Consider the following 21284-nt stretch of genomic DNA (forward strand, 5'->3'; position numbering starts at 1 on the left):
ATACTACAGGTGTCTCTGCGCAGTGGGTAATCTCATGTCTTGAATACATTTGCATATATCAAGACAGAATAATGATGAGATCTGTTTTTCCTCCCTTCCATTTGTGCTACCTGTAAATAAAAGCATGTGACAGGAATGATAAGGTTGCAGGCTACCCTGTGTGAGAGCTCAGCTGGGATTTTAAATGTGCCATCACTCCAGTGCAATGGAGCATTCAATCCAAAATGTCTCTTGGCTGGGTTGGGACAACGGGGCATCCACCACCGGCTCCTAAGCTACACAGCTCCTGGCTGGCTAATCAGGACATCAGTTTCCTTGCCCAAGCAGTGTTTCCTCCTGTAATGAGAATGAACTGAGATGGGGCAGTGATGGCTCAGGCGAGGCTGTGAGGACAAAAGTCCGGATGCCTCAGGTGCAAGGGAAGTGCTCCATCGTCCTCAGTAGGAGCCAGACTGGGCTGCTTCCTACCTGCTGAAAGATGGGGCAGGGGAGCAGGTGTGGTGTGACCGGGAGAGGGCCTCTGTTGTGATAGCCTTCCCCAGGAGCCATAGCCAGCGTGGTGTGCCCTCTGGTCACTTCAGAGTGTCCCAGCCGTGCACAAGGCTGTCCCCTCCCTGCTCCACCTGCACCAGCCCCTGCCAGTGCTGCACAAACCTCGCCATGGCTTTTTAGCCTCTGAGTGAATCTGTGCTATCTGTCTGTGGTGTCTAGCAGGTATCACACCATAGCACATTACACATCCAGCAAGGCACTGTTCATATAGATGATCTATATGCCATATGGTATTATCACAATTCATTTAAAGTAATGTGACTTTGCAAGTATGGCCCTGGGTAGGCAGGAAAGTGTGACAAAGTAGGTTTAACACAGAGAAGTGGAAGTTCTTTCCAGTTAGTTTTATGATAATGAATGTCAAGGCATGCTGTTCGAAGCAAGCTTGTGTCTGTATTCATGGTGCATAGCCATGTATTGATTTTTATGGTGACATTGTAGCTGAAATTTTTAGAGAGGCATTCATTTTCTCATTAATATGCAGGTTGGATAGTGGCTAACAATAGTTTAGTTTAAGAAAAATCTATGTCAGCCATTAAAAGAGCTACCAGACACTGAATGCTAATTTTTCTCCTTTAGGATTTCCTTTGGTAAGTTTTTTTTTTCTTTTTGGAAGAAACAACAGAAACTTGCATATGAGCAACCTAAATCTTGGGCTGAAAATGTTAAATGATTTTGTTTGTATGCAAGACATCTGACATACTGTACAAGTCTGCTACTTAATTACCCCCTGTGGATTTGCAATCTTGTTCTAGCAAAATCACTGTTCCGTGGGACATTTTTCCTTTTGCCTTTCCCTTTCATAATTCATTGTTTCAAATTCTCTCCTTTTTACCTAGCTTAAGACATCAAGACTGGACAGTATGTAGTGTGTACCCCAAAGCAAGGACATGATTTTCTCTCTGCCTTATTCTCCCTTGGTATTTAAATTACACATACTAAAATACTGTTAGCTAAAATAATATTAATTTGCATCCCTAGCTTTACAGGTCTATTGTATTTTCTGTATCTCTACCCTCATACAGTTTTCACTTGGAGGCTATCTTTGTGCAATGAGCACATCAAGGATATTGGTGATACTGAATTATTTAAAAAAAAGTATACAACGAATCAGAGAGAGTACAATTTTGATATTCATACCCTTCAAAGAGGGTGTGTGTTAGTGTTTTCTAACTAAAGGATCTTCCAGAAATAAAAATTGCTGTTAATGACACAAAAATTGTATACAATTCTCTTCACCTGCACATGTTACTGATTTCAGAGGAGTTTGGGAGCACTATCTTAATGCACAGGGAGAGACCCTGGAACAGGAATGTGAAACGACTCTCTAAACATGATACTAAGTGCCAGTCACTGGCATACTCGCTCCAGCCCCCTGCTCCCTAAGATTTAACTTCCCAAGAAAGGACAGTAAGTTAAAAGCAGAAGATAAACATCACTCTTACCACAGGTTTGTTGCCAGAAAACTCTGGCAAAGGGCACTGACTGGTGTTCTCCCATTCCCAGTAGTGATCTTTACAGTAGGTGACATTGTGAAGCAGGAGACTCTGGGGTGTCTGACCTCGGACAAGCTGACTTAAAACAAAAAGGTTCATCAGTGATACGCTTCTTTTCAAGGTTTCTGTGTTTCTCTAGGTTTTGCCGTAGTAATCAAATGCCAATTCTGAGATAAATGAAAGTTTGAGAACTGGCCATTTCATTTTGAACCTGTTCTGCTCTCATGTTCAAGTTATCTTTCCTATAATTATGCAGTGAATTTTTTACCAAAGGCAAGAAGTGTGCTGTAGTATTGGTGCCTGTCAGTGCAGCTGAAATGGAGAGAGCCCTTGCATAGAAAATGTACATTTTACTGTATGTGGCAATATTTGATTTTCAAGTTCTTTGGAGTAGGCTCTTTGACCTCCTCTGTATTTGAGCATCTGGTACTGTTTAGTAAAGTGATAAAATTTAATAGTGACAGACATTCTCTTTCCTTTACTGCTTTCTGAATGTATTTTTAAAAGCTATGAATAATGTTGGAGGAGTGTAATTAGATGTATACTCTCTAAATATACTAAATCCTAGCTTCCTTATTTCTGGGAATGTTAATTATGTGAATTTTTAAAAATATATCAATCCTGACTGTTCATTTTAAATGTGTTCCACCTAGTGTTGATTATGGGCAGAGAAGGAAGATTTTTATGGGGAAACCCTGTTTGTTTCATATAGTTTCTCTGAATTTTCCCTTCCATACTTAGTTTACCTTTGCTGCCTGTTCAGACAGAAAGAAAATAAGTTAGTTTTGAGTGAGATTTGTTCAGCCACCTGGAAAGGGGGAAGTGGAAGGGGGATGAAACCTTGGGGTTTGACTCTTTTTCATTAGCAGGGGTGTTCTGGGGCAGGAGGAAGCTCTGTTGCAGTGCACTCCCAGCCTGGAGCGAGCAGAATGGTATTGACAGGGCTCTTCAGCCAGTGCCCCAGTTCCAGGGCAGTCTCTGGATGAGTAGTGCTGGTCAGCTGGCTAGACAGAGGGAGCTTACAAAGCTGGGGGTTTTAAAGAGTTCATTATAGTTGTTTGAATTTAGATTGGAAAAGCTTTGCCAGAGAGGGCAGGGGGCATTTTAATCAGGTCAGGATAAAGTCTATAGCGTTTGCTTGCAGCTCTGCCTCTGTAAAATGGGGATAATTAATTGGGCCAACTTCAGGAACACTCAAAATCAAACTGGATGTGGCAATTCTCAAACCACAAGGAAAGAGGTGTGGAAAGTAACACAGCACAAACCATTGTGCTGGCCTGTTCCCTTTCTCATGAAGAGGCATCCCTGTACCTCCAGAGAACAGGCATGTGCACACGCTGCTGTGGGCTAGGAAGTTCCACTGCCAAAGAATCGTGGTCTGTACATACTTTAGTGGTGGGCATCTGAATGTTTTATGAAATGGACATAAAAATGTATTATGATCACAAGGACAGGCTGATAGGGTTTTTAGCAACCTGGTCTAGTGGGAGGTGTCCCCATGGCAGGGGGGCTGGAACTAGATGGTCATTAATGTTCTTTCCAACAAATATGATTCTGTGATTCTGTGAACAGCAAATGACTGTCCTCAGATCTTAAAAGCTTAACTACAGCTTGTGGCCATGTGTACACAAGCTAGCCAGCAGGAAAAGATCTATAGAGCAAAGCAATCTTTGTTGAGGGCCCTTCACAGGACATGACTGAGGGCTACCTAGGGCTTAGGACTAGGTCTGGCTTGGTCCTGTGAATGGATCACTTGTTAGCTCTTGGAGCACAGCAATGTGTTTCTGTGAGTGTATTTCCACGCCAAACACTGGGTTGTGCAGCCCAGGGACTGTACCATGGTACGAGCCAAAGTCCAGGGGGTGAGGAAGAGCATGAGATTTACCTCAAAACTGCACTCCCTGAATTAAAATGTGAATATAGATTAACATGAATGCTATCACACAGAGATGAGAAAAGGAAGTGGAGGATAGTACACAAGGGAGAAGCAAATGATGCCAGTGGAGCTGGAAACAGGAGATGGAAATGTTTTCAGCTCTATAAGCACCTTGCTGCTCTCACTCTGCATTGGCAGAAGATTTATCAGTTCCTGAGCTTCTCAGGGAAGGTCTCATGTATCTTCTGTCCCTCACTGCAAGAACCAGAGTTCTCTACTAAGAGGACAGACCTTTCTTTTGTGGTGAGGAACAGGGAGAGAAACAGCGACCAGGCAGTCATCTCTGTCCATAAAAGTCATCTGGCTGGGCTAGTCATAAGCCTGACTTGTTTGTTACTGTAGTCATTTAAACCTGGTTTGTAGTAAAGTACCTAGCACTACTACACAGTATGTCGGTATGGTGAGGAAATTTGGGATTCTGGTCCTTGCAGAGAAAGGTCAAAATCACTTTACTTTTATGGACGCAGAGGAGAATGGCCACAGAGACACCTACCACAGGGTAGGCGACATGCTGAAAGCTTCTCAAGCTTCTACAAGGTCTCTTGAAAAATGCCTTACAAGAGCTATGAGCGTAAGGTCCATCCCTTATTAATTAGAAACCACAAGGTTTTGATTCCTGATCTGTAATGTCCCCAGTTCCCAAGCATGAAAGTTCATTCATTGATAAGGTGCAGGTTGTAAGATGGTAGAAGAGTGGCTGAATAAACAGAAGGATGCTTTAATTCCTCAGAAAAGTAATGTATTTTAATTTCAGAATGTTTTAATTTTGTAATCTCACCAAAGATCCCAGCAGCTTGTTAGTAGAAAAGCATGGGATTGTACATTTGGATGGTGTTTAATGTCAAACTGTGTACATATACCCCATGTAGTTTACACAAACACTTACCCCATACCATGCATTATTAAACCAGTGAAGAAAACCACAAAGAGGTGGTGGGTGTACCAGAAAACCTCATAGCTTGACCTTCTGATGAGCTCAGTGGATGAAGTCATGATCAGAATTAAAGCCACAGTTATCACAACTCCAGTTATTCCAGCTACTGTAGTTAGTACTTGTCCTGTTGTGTTCTAGAATAAGAATACATTGTTAGTATTAATATATACTGTTGTTATAACTGTTATTTTTGTTACTATTTCTGTTACTTTTATTATTGTTACTGTTTCTGCTATTATACATGAAGCCAAAATCCTCAGCATAGGAACCAAACCAGAACAAGACATGGAGGCAAGGCAATCCTTCATTTTACCACAGAATGGCAATGAAAGTCATCCTTCTGCTCCATTTCTACTCAGGCATATTCCAAACAGATATTTAAATATTTGCTGCCGCTTACTTGTTTCAGAAATTGAAAGGAAGAAATTAGACAGTCTCATTTGCGCTTTGATCAATTTTACTTACTTACACACTTAATGAAAGTGTGTCGCAAATAAAGAAAAATTATTAGAGAAATGAGAAGATTAAACCTAGAAGTCTAATAAAGAAAACAGCACTAGAGACCAGCTTATTTTTGTGAAGTGATAATGTGAGGTGCAAAGACACCTGCAACTGTAAAGGTGTGGAACTCTTTTGTGCTCACTTTACTTCAAAGTTTGTGGGGCTGTAGAAGCCCTGAAATGGTACACAAGGATGGCATACTCTCATTTACCTAAAAAATATATTTTGTTTACCTGCTCCTTACATTTATTTGGAGATACACTGCATAATACTTTAGTTGCTTGGGTTACTTGGGTTTATTTTTTAAAAATACATATTTATATTAACATTTTTATACTTGTCAATGAAGAAACATTAATATGCTGGGCTGGAACATGTTCCTTCTTGTTCATGACTCACAGATGTCAGCACAGGTGTGGTATATCTGTCTAAACCCACCAAAATAAACTGAATTGAGAATGAAGATGTATTTTGAACACAACTGTCAGATGTTGATTGCAGTTGTAAAGTGCAAGTCATGAAGAACAGCAGTAAAAATCTCACACACAAGATGAGAATCAAGCTAAATATGCCATCAGAGTGTAAATGAAGTCCCCATTTGGCCTACAAAGCATGTATATCTGTTTTCCCAGTGCTGATGCACAGGAATGAAGAGCTCAGCACATCTTCTGGATCCTGATTTGGTTCTACAGCTTAATACACTAGGAGAAAAAAAAAACAACCCTCTATTGTATTTGTAATATGCACTCATTTGATATGGAAATCCTAGAGGTGATAAAATTGCACAATGCCATTTTTACAGTCACTTTTTACGGTAAAATCATTCTTTCAAATGCTCACACTTGACAGCAAACAGTATATTTTCAAATGGGTACCTGTGAAGAGCATGTTCAGATCCTGTTACATATTAACAGGATTTATCTAGGTGATATTTTGAACATTTCCACTACAGTGGCTAGTTTGGATATTGAGATGAAAAACGGCAAAATGTCAAAGACAGTACATTGCTTCAATGGCAGTAGGACAACACTGAAAAGAAAGCCTGAATTGTTGATCTCAGAACTTCTCTGAAGTTAGAAACAATCTTTTGTTTGCTTCCCTTCATAATTTATTAATTCTGAGTTTAGCTACTGAGACACAAGTGAGTGATAAAAGAAATATAAATATTAGAGGTTAGAGTAAAATCTAGGCTGCAAATTGAAAGGTAATTGTGGAGTGTATCACTGTGAGAAATCTGAGAAAGAATCTCAAAATATTCTAACCTTCTTCCTCAAGGGTATTTAGGATCTTAATGCTAATTAGAGGCCTACCTCACATTTATATTACTATGGCAATGCTTATGGAGAAAAAAAAAAAAGCTTACTGAATAATGGTAAGTTCCTATTCAGAGCTGGGAGCTTTGTTCTGCTCCAGGGATCACCTCATGGCCATGAAATGGAAGTGGTCACTGGGTGTACTGAAAGACTGGGAAGCTGAACCCTTGGCTTGCTGTCCTATTCTGATAAACCTGACTGCTTTGTCAACACCAACAAGAAGACTTCTGCATTCATACCACTGACTGCATCAATTTGCTTGATTTTCTTCAAACTTGTTTATTTTGAAAGATGAAAACCCCATGCTATCTAAACTGGAAAGGGAGGAAGGAAAAGCAGGACAAGCACTGTTGTATCCTATCAATGGTTGTCCAGCCATCTTCTCACTTGGGTTCTTGTTTCAGTGGAGCACACCACTGTTCAAAAGAGCACCAATCCATGGTGTTCAGGCAGTCCTTATTTCATGCTGACTGTGTGGGCATTTTCTAAAGAGTAGAATAATATGCATAGGATTCTCACCAAGGCCATTTCAGCCCTGGCATATGTAACTATGAAGCAGGATATACAAGGAAACCTCTAGCATAAATGTGATGTGTGCTCTAATGGAATACAGAGGAAAAAAGCTGATTAACTTTTGCATGGTTTGCATGCCTTCTCTGCATGCTCAGCTTTTCTTTATGTTATGAATATTATAAGGGAGAGGTTATAATGATGTTGTGGGTTATCCAAGAAAGTGGGCAGGGGGCACAGTCACTTTTTCCCCCAAAACAAGCAGAACCTTTTATGGGTTGAGGATCCTATATCTCTGCTGGTCTCTGAAGAGCACACAGCAGCTCTAGATTCCCCCTGCACTGCTTCCTGTGTGTAGCAACCCCCTGGATGGCTTCAAAGGTGCTCTTCCCTGAGCAGCCACACTCCGCATGTAACGAGGCAGGATCAGCCCCAGATCAGGAAGGTGCTGCACCACCATGGGGAGAAACAAATAGCAAATGAGAAAGAAATACTGTGATGTGCTATTGTTCTTTGGTTATATTTCTTTCTGAAAAGAAGTTGTGCTTGTTCCATGTATTGATAGTTTAGTTTTGGGGGTTTTTTAAATTCTTTGCAGGTTTATTTAATTGCCTGCTCTTCACAACACTCCTTAGCCTCCCCCCACCAGCTGTCTCCTGACAAACTAATTAAAATACTATAGACATTTCTTTGAGCTTAGAAACCTGAAAATTGCAGCTCTGAGTAAGTGTTTTCAGCTGAAATTGAGGTTAACCTTTGGCAGCACCTTCTCGCTCTGGTTAAAAGGCTTTGAAATACAGTTTTACCGGCAATAGAATCCACAGAGGAAACCCTTTTAGATGAGGAAACCTAAAAAGCGACATCTTACTGTTTCATAGGTCCTGATTGGGTTCAAGTAGCTTTCATTTGGGCTCTTGCCAAGACCAGAAAGTTTATTCCGTAACTCGCCAGCTTCTTTTGACTGGCTGGAATGATACCGCTCGATGTTGATGGAGTGGGCAACAATGTGGATGGCTGCAGGAGAGAAAGAGTGGTGTGAAATTACAGGCACACTTGTATGTGCCCACAGTGCCAGAAGGAACTTCGTTATGCACACTGTGAACTATTTGAAAAGCTCAGGCGTAAATTGAGAGTTTTGCATGGATTAAGCTGACAATAAAAAGAGAATTTTATCAACTGGATGTCTAATATGAAGCGACTGCTTCACGGTAGAGAGGATAGGAACAGCAGCAGGCTCACCTCCCAGGTTTACAGTCAAGTGCCCTGCAGTCTCCAGTGTCATCAAAGGAGGACATCTTGAGACTTGATATAAAAGTGTATGCCTCTGACTTTAAGTTGTTCAAAATTAGGTGAACTCATTAAAATTCCTATTTTTAGTTAATATACTCGGATGTGCTATGGTTTGCCCTTGCTATAAAGGACACTAAGTTGACTGGTTTAGGCATGGACCAGTTTGCAACATACACTAGAGATGCTTTCAAAATCTGTCTCCTATTAACAAATAGCTGTAGCGTTACTTTAAGCAAGTGGAGCCTGGAGAAGCCACAGGAACAATGATTTAAAGGGAGAAGAGCAAATCACAGTGTTAGATCTGATTTGTCCAGAGTATCATATATTGCCTCTACTTCTGGCTTGCCCCCAAAAGGTATATGAAATGGTCAGTTTAGCAAAATACCTTAGATTGAAGTAAAAAATCCCCTGTAACTATTTTCTTGGGTGGAAATAGTATAATTTCAAGAGTGGAAAAGGAAGGACTTTGTTTTATTACTGGCTTACATAGATAAAGTTGTAATCAAGCTAGGTGCAGAGTTTCATTTTTCAATATGAGAGACTCTCAAATCCATTACATGCAAGTTGTAATTAATGCAACATATTAAATGCCAAAGGATGAAAAAATGACAATGAAAGATAATTATATGTTTACAGCACAGCTATTTCTAGTTTTTATAATTAGCTTCCTGTTATCATCTCTCCTTCAGTGGTTATCTGTTTCTGTCCCTGACCATTTAAAAAACCATTCAAAAGGGCAGTATTTGTAGAAAACCAAATATGATCTTCTTCCCTGAAAAATAGTCTCAAAAAATTTTCTCTTCTCTTCTCTTCTCTTCTCTTCTCTTCTCTTCTCTTCTCTTCTCTTCTCTTCTCTTCTCTTCTCTTCTCTTCTCTTCTCTTCTCTTCTCTTCTCTCTCTCCTCTTTTCATTCTTTCCTCTTCTTTCCTCTTTCTCCCCTTTTTTAAAGTTGTGACTATGTGGATGAAAATAATGTTTTGCTGTACTAGTCACTGTTTCATCATAGGTGTAAACACAAGATTAAATGCATAAGGACCTTGGTATTGTTGGCCATTTATATGCCTAACCACTTAGTGGGCTCACTCACTCCACATGCTGGAGTCCACCTGGGGACGGCTGTGTCCATGGGAGCATGAGTTAAAGTAAGATGCTGGCCATGGAAATGGTTAAAGCAGCCAGTGCAAGAAGGTAAAACATTCCACCCAACAGTAAGTTATCCCATGTGCCCACACTGGAGAGAGGCTATTTTCACTCTGTACTTCTCAGGTGATCCTTCTAGAGCAGTAGATGTACTATGGTTGGTTGATTGTCAGGATGCACTTCGTTCAAAATGTAATGTTAACTTAGGGGCTCCCCCCACCACTTCTTGACACCTCATTGCCTCATGCTTAGATATTCACTGGGAGATAAAAGATCTATTTAAAAATCCTTGTTACATTAAATTTAAAGTAAGGCTTTAAACCAAATCACACATCCTAGTCACTGGGTTGACTGGTTATTCTCTTTTGAGCTGTCTCTTGATGAAGCCCTTAATAAAAATAATCCAATATTTCTTGACACAGGCATTCCAAGTGAATATTCTGAGCACCCAAACTGCAAAATCAACCTCCCATTTCTCCTGAATCTTTGGCCCAATGAATAATAAATTATTTATACAAGCTGGAATAGCTTTGCAGGATGGAGACCGAATCCAAATGGGTATGAACTGCAGAGAGATAAAGGGAGCCTGGAAATTAGAAGACAGATTCAAGTCATCAAAGGAATGAGACTCTAAAATAACCTTTTGATAAACGGGATATTGGGATCAAGCAATCTAAGCAGCTTTCAGCCAAAGGTTGGTCATTTTATGAAATGGTGTGCATGACATGACTGTGAGCATCAGAGGGTGCTGGACTCAGTGGCCTGACGTGTCCTGCACATGTTGTTATGGGTTAGGTGCTGCATGCGAAACAGCCTTGCCAGCATCAGGTGAAAGATGCTTCCTGGAGCCTGTGCATGAGAGTGTGCTCCCAGCACCCCAGCAGTGCTGGGAGCCCTGGAAGGAAGGTGACACTGGACCACAAGCAGCAAATGAGATGTGTGGATTTAGACTGTCAAAACCCAAGAGTCCAAGATATGAGCTGGGTGGTTTAGGTGGCAGCTGTGTGGGGGCTGTGGCAATCTGTTCCCCAGTGTACAACTGATGCATAAGCAGTAAATAAACGCTGTTTATATCTTTAAGTGTAACAGCACATTTAAGTGCTGAGTAGGAAGGGGGGAACTGTTCCTACAAGGGGCTCCTTTCAGAACAGATGTGTTGGCCTGGTAAGGATATTATCTGATCCAGCTGGAAGGGAGCCAAGTCGCTGCTTGATGAGGACCTGATTTCTTTGACAGCTGAAAGAGCTCACTCGCAGGACAGGAGTGTGGGGTAACAGATTTCTGTCTTTGGTAAGTTGTGGAGTTACATGCTGCACATTGTCTGGTATGGGCTAAGGAAAAGAGGAAAGAAAACTTTCAAAGGATGGAAAATCCTGACAGTGAGTCTCTAAGTGGACTTGTACTAAGCAGTTTTATTTTGGCATCTCTGAGTGATTACTGTAACTTGGGCCTCTTGCCCTCTATACCTATAGGATGCTCTTTATGACTCTGGTATGATGTAATAGTCCCCATAGCCTAGGGACCAGGAGAGTTTCACACAGTTAGGATCCATAGTGCTGTTTTACCAGAGCTTGCCTGCAGTCTGTCAGCTGCAGGTTTTGGATTATCTTTGCTCATTTAGAATTGTGACATTGACTAATTGTGGAAGTTTGAATCTGTGTTCATAGCAAAAGGCACTTTCTCCTTTCACCTTCAAAACAATAGATTTTTTTTTAAAGTGATACTGCAGACTGTAAAATATTCACATGAAATGATGACATTTCTGTTGTTTAGAAAGCTACAAAGTCTAGTACTTTCCCCAAAGTGCAGGATTCTACATTATTTGCACAATGTCATGTCAGCAGTGACAGGATATCTAATGCTATCTGGTAAATGCTGAGTGTTGAGAGTGAGATGAGGTGCTAGTTTTCTCCAGACAGACAGAGGTCCACGTCTCCTAACAGAGCATTTCTAGTCTTGGACAGAAGAAATGGATATAGATCCTCAAGAAGGTCTGGAGACTATAGCTGATGAGGAGTACTCATGTTGCAACTTTCCCCTGGAAGAAGAGATCCAGTTCTGGCAACCTAGCCTAGGAAGGTTTTTCTGCAGGCTACCAGAGGACACTGTCTTTTCCATCTGCACATTGTTCTGTTTCCCTGTGTTTTTGTCAATGGAAACATCATCATGGATTCTTTGGGATCGACCACACACCTTCCCTTCTGGGTGACATTCTCTCCAGCTTTCATCTGATAGGTAGAGGATATTACAAGTGTAGAAGACTTCCAGAATGAACAGGAGAGTTTTGTTGTTTTTATATTCTGTAAGCTATTCTGTGGTAGATGTTAATGGAGAGACAATAAGGATACATTGAAAAATAACTCATTCAAACTAATGATGTACTAAATATGTTGGTTTACCTGAGTCTCCCATGATCTTAGATATTGCCTGGAGTATTATTTGATTAATACTTCTGATGGGGTTTTTTGTGCTTCTAGCAAAAATTGATGCAATCTAAAAGTGAATTATATCTGGATGGTAAGAGTAATGCAAAGATCTAATTCCATTTTCAGTGTGGTTCATTTATTGTATAATAGTTGTAGCAGAATAAAAATTCTGGCACAGAATGTATTGCCATTAACTAAAATATTTTATATCCCTAAAGTGCATTTTCTGAAGGCCTTTGCATCTGCAGTGTATAGAATGTAGTAAGCAATTCCAAAATTACATATGCAGATTTCTGAAATCTGAGCTTTCCACAGCACCACTTATCTGAGTTACCCATGAGGACAAAGTTTAAGAGACCTCATCTCAGAATTTTTGGTTCAATTTTTCCTCATTCTGCATGTCCAAATATAACATATGGAATAAATCACCCAATCTGTTAAACAAAACTCTTTTTGTAACAGTTTATGCAGAATGAAGGATTTTTGTTGTTTTTAATGACATCTGGAACCTCTGAAGCACTTAACATACATTAATTTGTATTTGACCCTGAGATGTTCTTCTAGTCCACCTCTGAGATCAAATAAAAGGCTTTATTGGAAGGAGAGAGGGAGGAAAAGGGTTGCTATTAGATCATGGTGTTTACTGTACGTATCCTTAAATACAAAGAGATATAATTAAATTATCTTGAAAGTATGGTCAATTTAGTTACTCTTATTCAGCCAATTGTGCCTTCAGTGAAGCATGCACAACTCTCATTGAACTAAACAGAAATTTCATGTGTTTATCTGAGGACAAGATTTAACTCTCTCTTTTTCTGCATGCCTGTACAGGATAATAATCAAATTGGAGCTTGCTGCTAGCAGTTAAACACTTTGATTAACCAGTCTATCATGATAAAGTCAAAGGGTCAAATCCTGGCCTTTCTGCCCACAACAAACAGAGCAGCTTTACAGGCAGATAACCCAGGTGTGGAGAATTCTGCCCCTGACCAAGGCTGGGTTTTTTATTGCCACCCATTGCGCCATTCCTAGTTATTCAGAACCCCTAATTCAACTTCATGATGCCTTTGTGGACTAAAAAGGTGCAGGCTATATAAAAATTAAAATAGTGACCACACATGCACTTGCACTTTATTTTGTTTTTAAGAATGGTTTTACACATCAAAGAAGAACATGACTTGGACCATATTTTATCTTAGCTGGAAGCTTACAATCTTCAATTTAATATTATTTTCATCCTAGTACTTGCACTAAGTCTAGATTTAAGAAATCTCACTAAAAAACAAAAAAAGACATTTAATGGAAGCGTGATTTTCTGTAATTTCTGGAAGTACAACACTGAGGTATCAGCTAGACCTCTTTTGAAGATAGGCATCTGCTTCCCTGAAAACTTAATAATTTACACAAAAATGTGACTCAGGTCACCAAAGGCCTTCAAATAGTTTACCAAAAAGTGGTTGAAAATTGAAAGGTTTCCTAGTATTTTTAGCTATAGATTTTTCGGTGCTTGTCAGAAGGCAAACACACATGGCATCACTATACTTCTTTCTGCACTTTGCCTGTTTTTAAAGAAGAACACATTGCTGGAATTTTTAAGGAGCAGGAATCATTATTTCAAGCAGCCTAACTCCAAACAACCTTTCTGTCTTTTGGCTATTTTCCCTTAATTGCTTAAACTTTATTAATATTATAATTCAAAGATTGATGGAGCAAAATATCCATATGACCTTTCTGCAAACACCAAAAAAATGCAAGTAATTTCTTCTTTAAGATAAGCCAAACATATCAAAGTAAAGAAAGAAAAATGCCCCCAACACTCCCCACTTCAGAAAATGTATGAATATTCTTTTCTGAGAGGGTAAAAACAGTACAGTAAGAAGTAGGTTTTGTAGAAAATGTTATTACCATCTCTTGTGGTGCCTTTAAGTTTCAGGCCACTGTGTCTCAACTGAAAAGTCTCTTTCCAGTACAAAGCACAGAATTATTTGCACTGATCAAACTGAGAGTGCATGAAACTCAGATTTTATTCTAGCAGAGTTACGGGTCTATAAGGAAGATTTATTAGTGGCTGAATAACTCCCAGACAGCTCTTATCACAGACAGGCATGCAGAATGCAGGAAGCCAAACTAAGCAGAATTCCCTTTACTGAATTTTCAATGATGCCCTTGATTATAGATAGCATTGTTTACTCTGTCTCTTTCCTCCAACTTCCCTCTTCCACTAGTCTCTAATTATATTCCTTTATGATCTGACCAATTAAAGCCTGCTCTTGAATTTGTATTAGAGATGATGAAAAATTAAAGGTACAGATGTACTCTTTTCACAGCCAGGCACACCTCAGCTGAGCTAGCTTCCTGTTAGAAACCAGACAATACTAATGTTGCACTGACTAATTTTAGCACACTATTAAATAAATATGCTGGAATAACACCACCTGGCAAGCCAAGATGAATAATGTTACTTTCATAATAAAGGTGTTTGCAATTTTGTGAGGCTAAGCTTACTGATCTGATCTTCAAATTGGTTTAACTTCTTGCTACCACATTTAGTCCATTGATCATATAAGATTGTACATCCATTTAACAGAGAATTACTAAATTGCAATAGACTAATAGGAGTTGACTATGTTTTTGTGTAATAAAAGGCAATATAGGTAGTGCTAGGATAAATAATGTGTCAGTTGAGAGGAAAATGGCATCTATTTACACATCATTTTAACACTGTTAGATTTTATTGAAAAGGATTCAGTGTACTTGTGGGTACCACTCTGAAATGTTGCTTTTCTGTCACAATGTGTTCTGTAGACTTTATTTTTCTATGAACTTAAAATTGAATTTCAGGAAATTGAGTTTCTGGCCATTCTTTACACAAGTCTAACACTATTCAGTGATGTAGTGTTTTTCCAAATATGATAAATGTTTCTCACTTGACTTTTAAGGAAGCAGGAATTCATAGGTTGTCATACTTTGTTTATTAGACTTCCTTGTGTTCTGTTTTCTTTCTCAAATATCTCATTAACTATTTTTCCATTTTGTATTTAGGAAAAAAAAAACCCCAATCAACCTAAATAACAACCCAAAAATGAACCTTTGATTTCTCCCTAGAGAGTGATTTAAATGAGAATTATATGATCATGCTTTCTGTCATTTCACATTGGCTTCTGTGTCTTTTTCCTTGAAATCAGTGAAACCATTAAAGTAATCACTTTTCTGATAGACTTGCACTTCCCAAACTGTCCACATTAATGCACTAGCAAACATTTTAATATTAATGTAAAAACCAAACACATAAGAGGTATGATTGTGAAGTTTTGCTTTCTTTTTGGAACATGACCTATTATACACCAACTCAAGTTGGTTAATTTATATTCCTGGGTTGATTTATTAATTAAAGAAGCAATGTTGCACTCAATGTAGGAATGTGTTCTGTAGTGAAACTGAACTCTGATGAATGAGTGGACATGACAGATAAGTAATTAATCATAATACACTGTAAGATGAATGTTTATATCCCATAGCCTTCCCCTTGGAATTCTTTAGCATGACATACACAAGACAAACTTTAGCTATTGCTTCCTGTTGGCAATCTTAGCTTCAAATTCTTGTCTCACGGCTTGAGGACATTAACAGCCTAGACACACAAAAGCAGCTCCCTCATGCAGCCTGAAAAAAGATATTTTGACCAGAATCCATCCTGACAGTCTGGGGGTAGAACAGTTACCCTGCAATATCTCATGCTTGCAAATAGCCCTGATTAATTCTTCTGTCTCCTTCCCATTTTCTAAGAGATCTATCTATCTATCTATCTATCTATCTATCTATCTATCTATCTATCTATCTATCTATCTATCACAGATACCTTTCCATCTCTGTGTGCTCTTGTCCTTCTTCACACTGGCTTTTGTTCATTCCTCTCTGTACATCCTTTTTTCTCAAGCTATCTCCCGTTCCACTTATGTCCTTTGAATAGGAATTCAAACTTCTCCAGGTCCTTTTACTAAGAGAACAGGAAGGTGACATGTCTTTTTCCCAACTAGGTGAACAAGCACCTCAGTATGTCACTAGGACCAACAGAATAGAAAAATTTTGATCTCAAGCTGTTTTCTGTTCAAGGGGGCCATTAGTTTCATGGATCACCTGCTAAAAATAAATATCTAGAAATCCATTGTTTTTGAGACACCTGCCTCTCTCAAATTCAGACTAAATTTATTACCTGGTTGAAAAATTAGTGAAGATGTATTGGTGGGCAGTTTGTGGTATAACTCATAAGCATAATTTCCTTACAGAATCAGACAGTGATGTTATGTCATCTCCCCAAACATCTACCCTCAAGGATTCAGTGAAAGTTATTTACGCTAAATTTTAAGGGCACACAAGTTGTTCAGATTAACTAAGTGGCAACTGGTGTTTACTATTCAGATTGAAAATTTTTTTCCTTAACAGTCAAACTCTTCTCAAGCAAAAAAGATTACAAATAGTTAATCAGATGGGACTCCTACACACATTTAAATCTGCAGTCAACAAATGATTGCACTAAAATATCACATCTCAGAGCTGATGTGGATTACAGCATTAGGCAGAATCACTATGAAATTCAAAACGGTTCAAAGGCAAAGAAGAAAAAAATAAAACCAAAAAAGCTTACTTGCATTTAACGCTATTCCATAGGCAACCATCTTGTGAAATGTGATGTTTTTGTCAAGCTGTCTCCTCAGCGCTCCTCCACAGTACTTGGTGAAAAAGCAGAACTTGTTTTATATCATTCCTATTGGTGTTTACATCTCACATTTTGGAAAGGAGAAGAGTTCAGTACATTTGTAAATGGAATGCTGAAGGAATTCAGTGGAAGTTTTGAGTTAGTTTTAGGACTCAAGTAACTTTCTTGAGTGGCACGCCAGGGTTTCTGAAGCTACTAATCCTATATAGGGGCTCAAAAAGGGTTTGATAAAGCTCTGCTACACTTAGCTGTGATTTGTGAGTGGTTTATCTGAGCTGACATTAACTCATTTGCAGGTGTAGGGACACCAGGCTGGGCCACCACTGCTTTGTGAGCTCAGCATAACAGAGCTGAAGTGCTGGCAAAGCCAGCCTGCAATGAAAACATTTTCTCTGCTTTCAGGAAATGCACACCCCAGGAGGGTGAGGCTGTCTAGACCTCAGGTGGCTGCATGCTGATGTGTTACTGAGCCGTGCTGCCATCCCTGGAAGGGCTCGGCAGTGGTGTGCTCACGGCCAGCTGGGTGCCCCGGTGTGGAGCCAGCCTCGGGCTGGGGGCCGGCTGCACTGAGCCAAAACTAACACACTCTGCTGGAACCCAGACAGCACTCATGGACAGAATTCAGTCTCTGAGTGGTGGTGTGGGTGTCTGGATTGCTCACATGACCTGGCATGGCACCATGCCAAAGATCCTGGCATGTATCCATGTTGTTTCCCAGCTAATAAGTCTTCCAAAAATCTGGAGCACCACAGGGTGTGATGTCAATACACAGCACCTCCTTGGAGAGGCACTGGATCCAGCCCAGTGCTGGCCATGCTGGAGCAGTCAAGTTGCTCTGTAACATGCTCCTCAAGAGCAGAATATTGTCCAGAATAGCCAAATATTATCTGTGAGAAGAGTTCCAGTCCTCTGAATTCTTACTCAGCGTCTAAGTGGGCATGCATATGTTCTGTGCTGATTCACAAACTGATTCAGAAGACCGGGACATTTTTTCTCTTTTTTTTTTTTTGTGAATGTTCAACTCCTGAACTCAAACAATTATATAATCATTGATTCCCAGCCTAAAGACTGCTTAATATCTAAGCCTAACAATCACGGAAACAAAAAATGGCAGAACTGAGATAAGAACCAGCTTACTATAAAATAACTGTATCTTACCATTTCTAAATTCCTGTTGTTCCTGGAGTCATGAAGTGATCAGTGATTTTTTTACCCAAACATGTGTCATTGGGATTGCTCTGACTGTAATAATTCAATGCAAGTTGAAGTTATAGCTAATAGAGCTAAAGCCTTAAGTACTTCCTATGTGCGATTCCAAGGTTTGTGTGAATGCCTGTTACAAAATTTCATTTACTGCAAATGAAGACCTGAATGGTGGCCGCTCAGACAGAAGCATTTAAACATGTTCATTATTATCCTTAGAACATTTTTATCTATCTGAACATTTTATTTCTCTGATTTTCACTTTGCAGCTACAGAGAATACACATGATGGATATGAATTTTCTCCATTTGGCCAAGTGACATTATTATGTCCCTCTTTTGTGGCTTCTCACTTTTCTCTTCATGACACCATGCTATGCAGCAGCTGCCAAAATCAGTGTTGCATTTAGAGCACTGTGTTAAACAAGTCATTTGTTTCTCTTCAGTCATGAATACTGACAATTTAAATGGTAATAACTAGGAAATAGTGTACAGGCTTCTCTATCAAAAATTAAAATTCCTTGGAAAATGTTTGATAGGGAAAATACCGCTGAACTACAGAAATAAAAAAAGAGAGAATAATATGGCTATTTGAGAAATGGTACTTACAATGCTTGCTCCTCTTAAGAATGAAATAAGGTTTCTACAGACTGGTAACAGGATTAGCATGCAGTTAAAATTAAGGCACGTTGCAGAAGCTCTTGCCCAAGCCAGGGTTGACTGTACATATAACAGCATAAAGAAATTAAATTACAAGCTTGGTATAGGAAGAGCAAAAGAAAGAAAATACTATATAAATATAATGCTCTTATATGGGAAAATTACTGTTGAAGCATTGAAAGTTTTATGAAGGATGTAAATAAAATCAGACTATGAATACATTCTTCTTGTGAAGCTCTTCAACAATCAAACTCATACTTACACCCAGCATAATCCGTGTATAAAGGTAAGCTTTGTCATCTTCATACCAGTGGAAGGTATCAATAAACAAATAGAAGTTCAGTCCCAGCCACACCAGCTACAAAGCAGAGAGGCTACAGATTAGTAACATTTATAGTCTTTTTTTAATGCATATAAAACTGGCTATGGTCATAGTTTTAAGAGAATCTGAGAGATGTTTCAAAATAAGGGTGCAATGCAATTCTTGATCACAGATGATAGAAATCAAAAATGCCTGCTGGAATGAGGCTACATTTTAGCAAATTCAGGGTTATATCCTACGCCCAGATCTTGAGTAAAGGATATAAATTATGTTTACTGTGCCACAGTAACTTGCTTTTAAGCACAGGCCTTAACCTGGTCCCTAAAAAGGAAATAAATGCCAAAATTAAAAAATCACAGAAATGGAGGGAATTAAGAGCTAAGGAAATTCCTTTCTCTGCTCCCCATATACAAATCACCAAAGTGTCTGAAAATAAATCAGATTATAATTTCAATTATAATTGCAAACCTCTGCTCCCTTTATCTGAGGATTAAAGTACATTGACTTAAAAATAATTAAAAATAAAACACTAAGACTTTAAATTGTTTTTAAGACTAGTTATAAAAAGGCTGCTGAATATTTTATAGCAAGTTTTACATTAAGCTTGGGAGTATTACTGTAAGCAAACCATAAAATGTCTTTTAAATAAGCTTAAAATATTTATATATATCCAATTAGACTTTTTAATGCTAAAAATACTCACTAATAACAGCACTGAGAGTTTTTCATTCAAAATCCAGCATCCCATCCTGAGTGTCTCTCCCTATGCTAGCAGCAGCTTGCCTTTCACTGTAACCTGAGTTCTCTGCCCATTCCTTGGGTTTTTCTACTGACTCCTTTTGTCTTTAGTTTTTAATAAGCACCTAGTGGGAGCATGAGTTCTCTCTAGGAATTTTCTAATTAAAGGCTGCCTGACAAGAACAGATCACTCGAGTGACTTTTCTCATGATCTGTGTAAATAAAATGCTGGTCATTGTCCAGCCCTTTTTCTCTCCAGAGTTATTTCTCAGCAAATGAGAGATGCTGTCATTGCATTGTCCTCTTGTACTAGCATGTATTTGGGTGGGGGTTTCTTGCTTTTTGTCTTTTAACAGGGTGCAAGATTTCTTTGTGATTTATCTTTTAATTCAGTAGCAAACAGCAGCATCCCTGATGTGTGCATAATATGAGACTGTGTCCTGGTGAGGGCACTGCATTTACCCTTGCTTCCCCTTGCCAGAAGCTGCTCAAATTCTGCCTGCAGTAATCTCGTTCTTTCTCTAGTAAAACCATTTCCTTAAGGCTTTCCTGACTTGCCTGTGAAGGAGACCCTTCTGTGACAAAATAACTGAAAATTTCTGAAAGCTGAAATGCTATCAAGCTCAGCTACTTTTTAAACCAGTGCTAATGGCCGTTAATATGAGTTAGCAGAACCATGAGAGTGTTGTTACAAATACTTTGAATGCAAACATTTACGAGGAATTTGCTTTGAGTTTTATTTTCCTTGGATGGTAAAATTAAGTATAATTTAACAAACTTTATGGCAAGCCATGTGCAGTAATTGGCCACTGCCCATTATGTAACTCGATATAGGCTGTCCCCACAACCACCCCCTTTATAGTAGATTTGGTAGTGCAGGGGCTAACGAGCTAGTGAATCTTGCTGTGTTTTTCAGAGGTCAAAAGATGAGGAAATAAGGGAGAAGGGAAGAAGAATGTGCAGATGGTAAGGAGAAATACTAGTAAGGTCAGATGCCAATTTTAACTACTTTAAAAAAAAAAAAAAAAAGGAGGGAGAGAAAATCCACTATCTGGATTAGCTGTACTTCAAAGTGAAATGCAGCACTGCGATGTTCGGCTTTGAAGTTCAGCCGATCCAGACAGCAATTTTCTAAACTGAGTTAAAACTGGCATCTGAAATAGATTTTTTTTTTCAGAGTACAGCAGATTCATATGCTGGTTTAGGCTCCAAAATTTGTCTGGATCAGCAGCTGTACTTCAAAGCAGCACATCTCAGTACAGCATTTGACTTTGAAGTGCATGTGCTCCAGATGCCAGTCCTCTTAAAGGAGACAATGAATCAACTGCACTTTAACTTTTGTCTGTTGAAACAGCTATGCTTTTCTCATATGTAATGGTAATGTGTGTGGTCTTGAGTACGGCATCTCTCAATAAAAACATAAAGTTAACAGAAAAGCTCTTTGTTGCTTTATTTTGTACAAAAAAACTGATCAACATAATTTTATTATACTGATTTGCAGTGATCTGTGCCAATTTCTAGCACAAACTATTCAGACAAAACTCAGG

At 39.1% G+C, this 21284-nt stretch overlaps 1 protein-coding gene across 1 annotated transcript in view; it reads right to left on the reverse strand.

Annotated features, from left to right (window-relative positions):
- The window catches only part of NOX3 (NADPH oxidase 3), a 51990-nt gene extending 32243 nt beyond the window's left edge, over window positions 1-19747 (reverse strand). The window contains exons 1-7 of the mRNA XM_041470034.1: window positions 19703-19747; window positions 18940-19035; window positions 18627-18737; window positions 16744-16828; window positions 8111-8256; window positions 4871-5052; window positions 1998-2127 (exon numbers count right to left, since the gene is read on the reverse strand). Coding sequence (XP_041325968.1) covers window positions 1998-2127; window positions 4871-5052; window positions 8111-8256; window positions 16744-16828; window positions 18627-18737; window positions 18940-19035; window positions 19703-19747 — 795 coding nt within the window. The remainder of the gene's footprint in view (window positions 1-1997; window positions 2128-4870; window positions 5053-8110; window positions 8257-16743; window positions 16829-18626; window positions 18738-18939; window positions 19036-19702) is intronic.
- Between the last annotated feature and the right edge of the window lie 1537 nt (window positions 19748-21284).

The sequence above is a fragment of the Pyrgilauda ruficollis genome, unplaced genomic scaffold, assembly GCF_017590135.1.
Source record: "Pyrgilauda ruficollis isolate IOZ18807 unplaced genomic scaffold, ASM1759013v1 scaffold24, whole genome shotgun sequence".
NCBI lineage: Eukaryota > Metazoa > Chordata > Aves > Passeriformes > Passeridae > Pyrgilauda > Pyrgilauda ruficollis.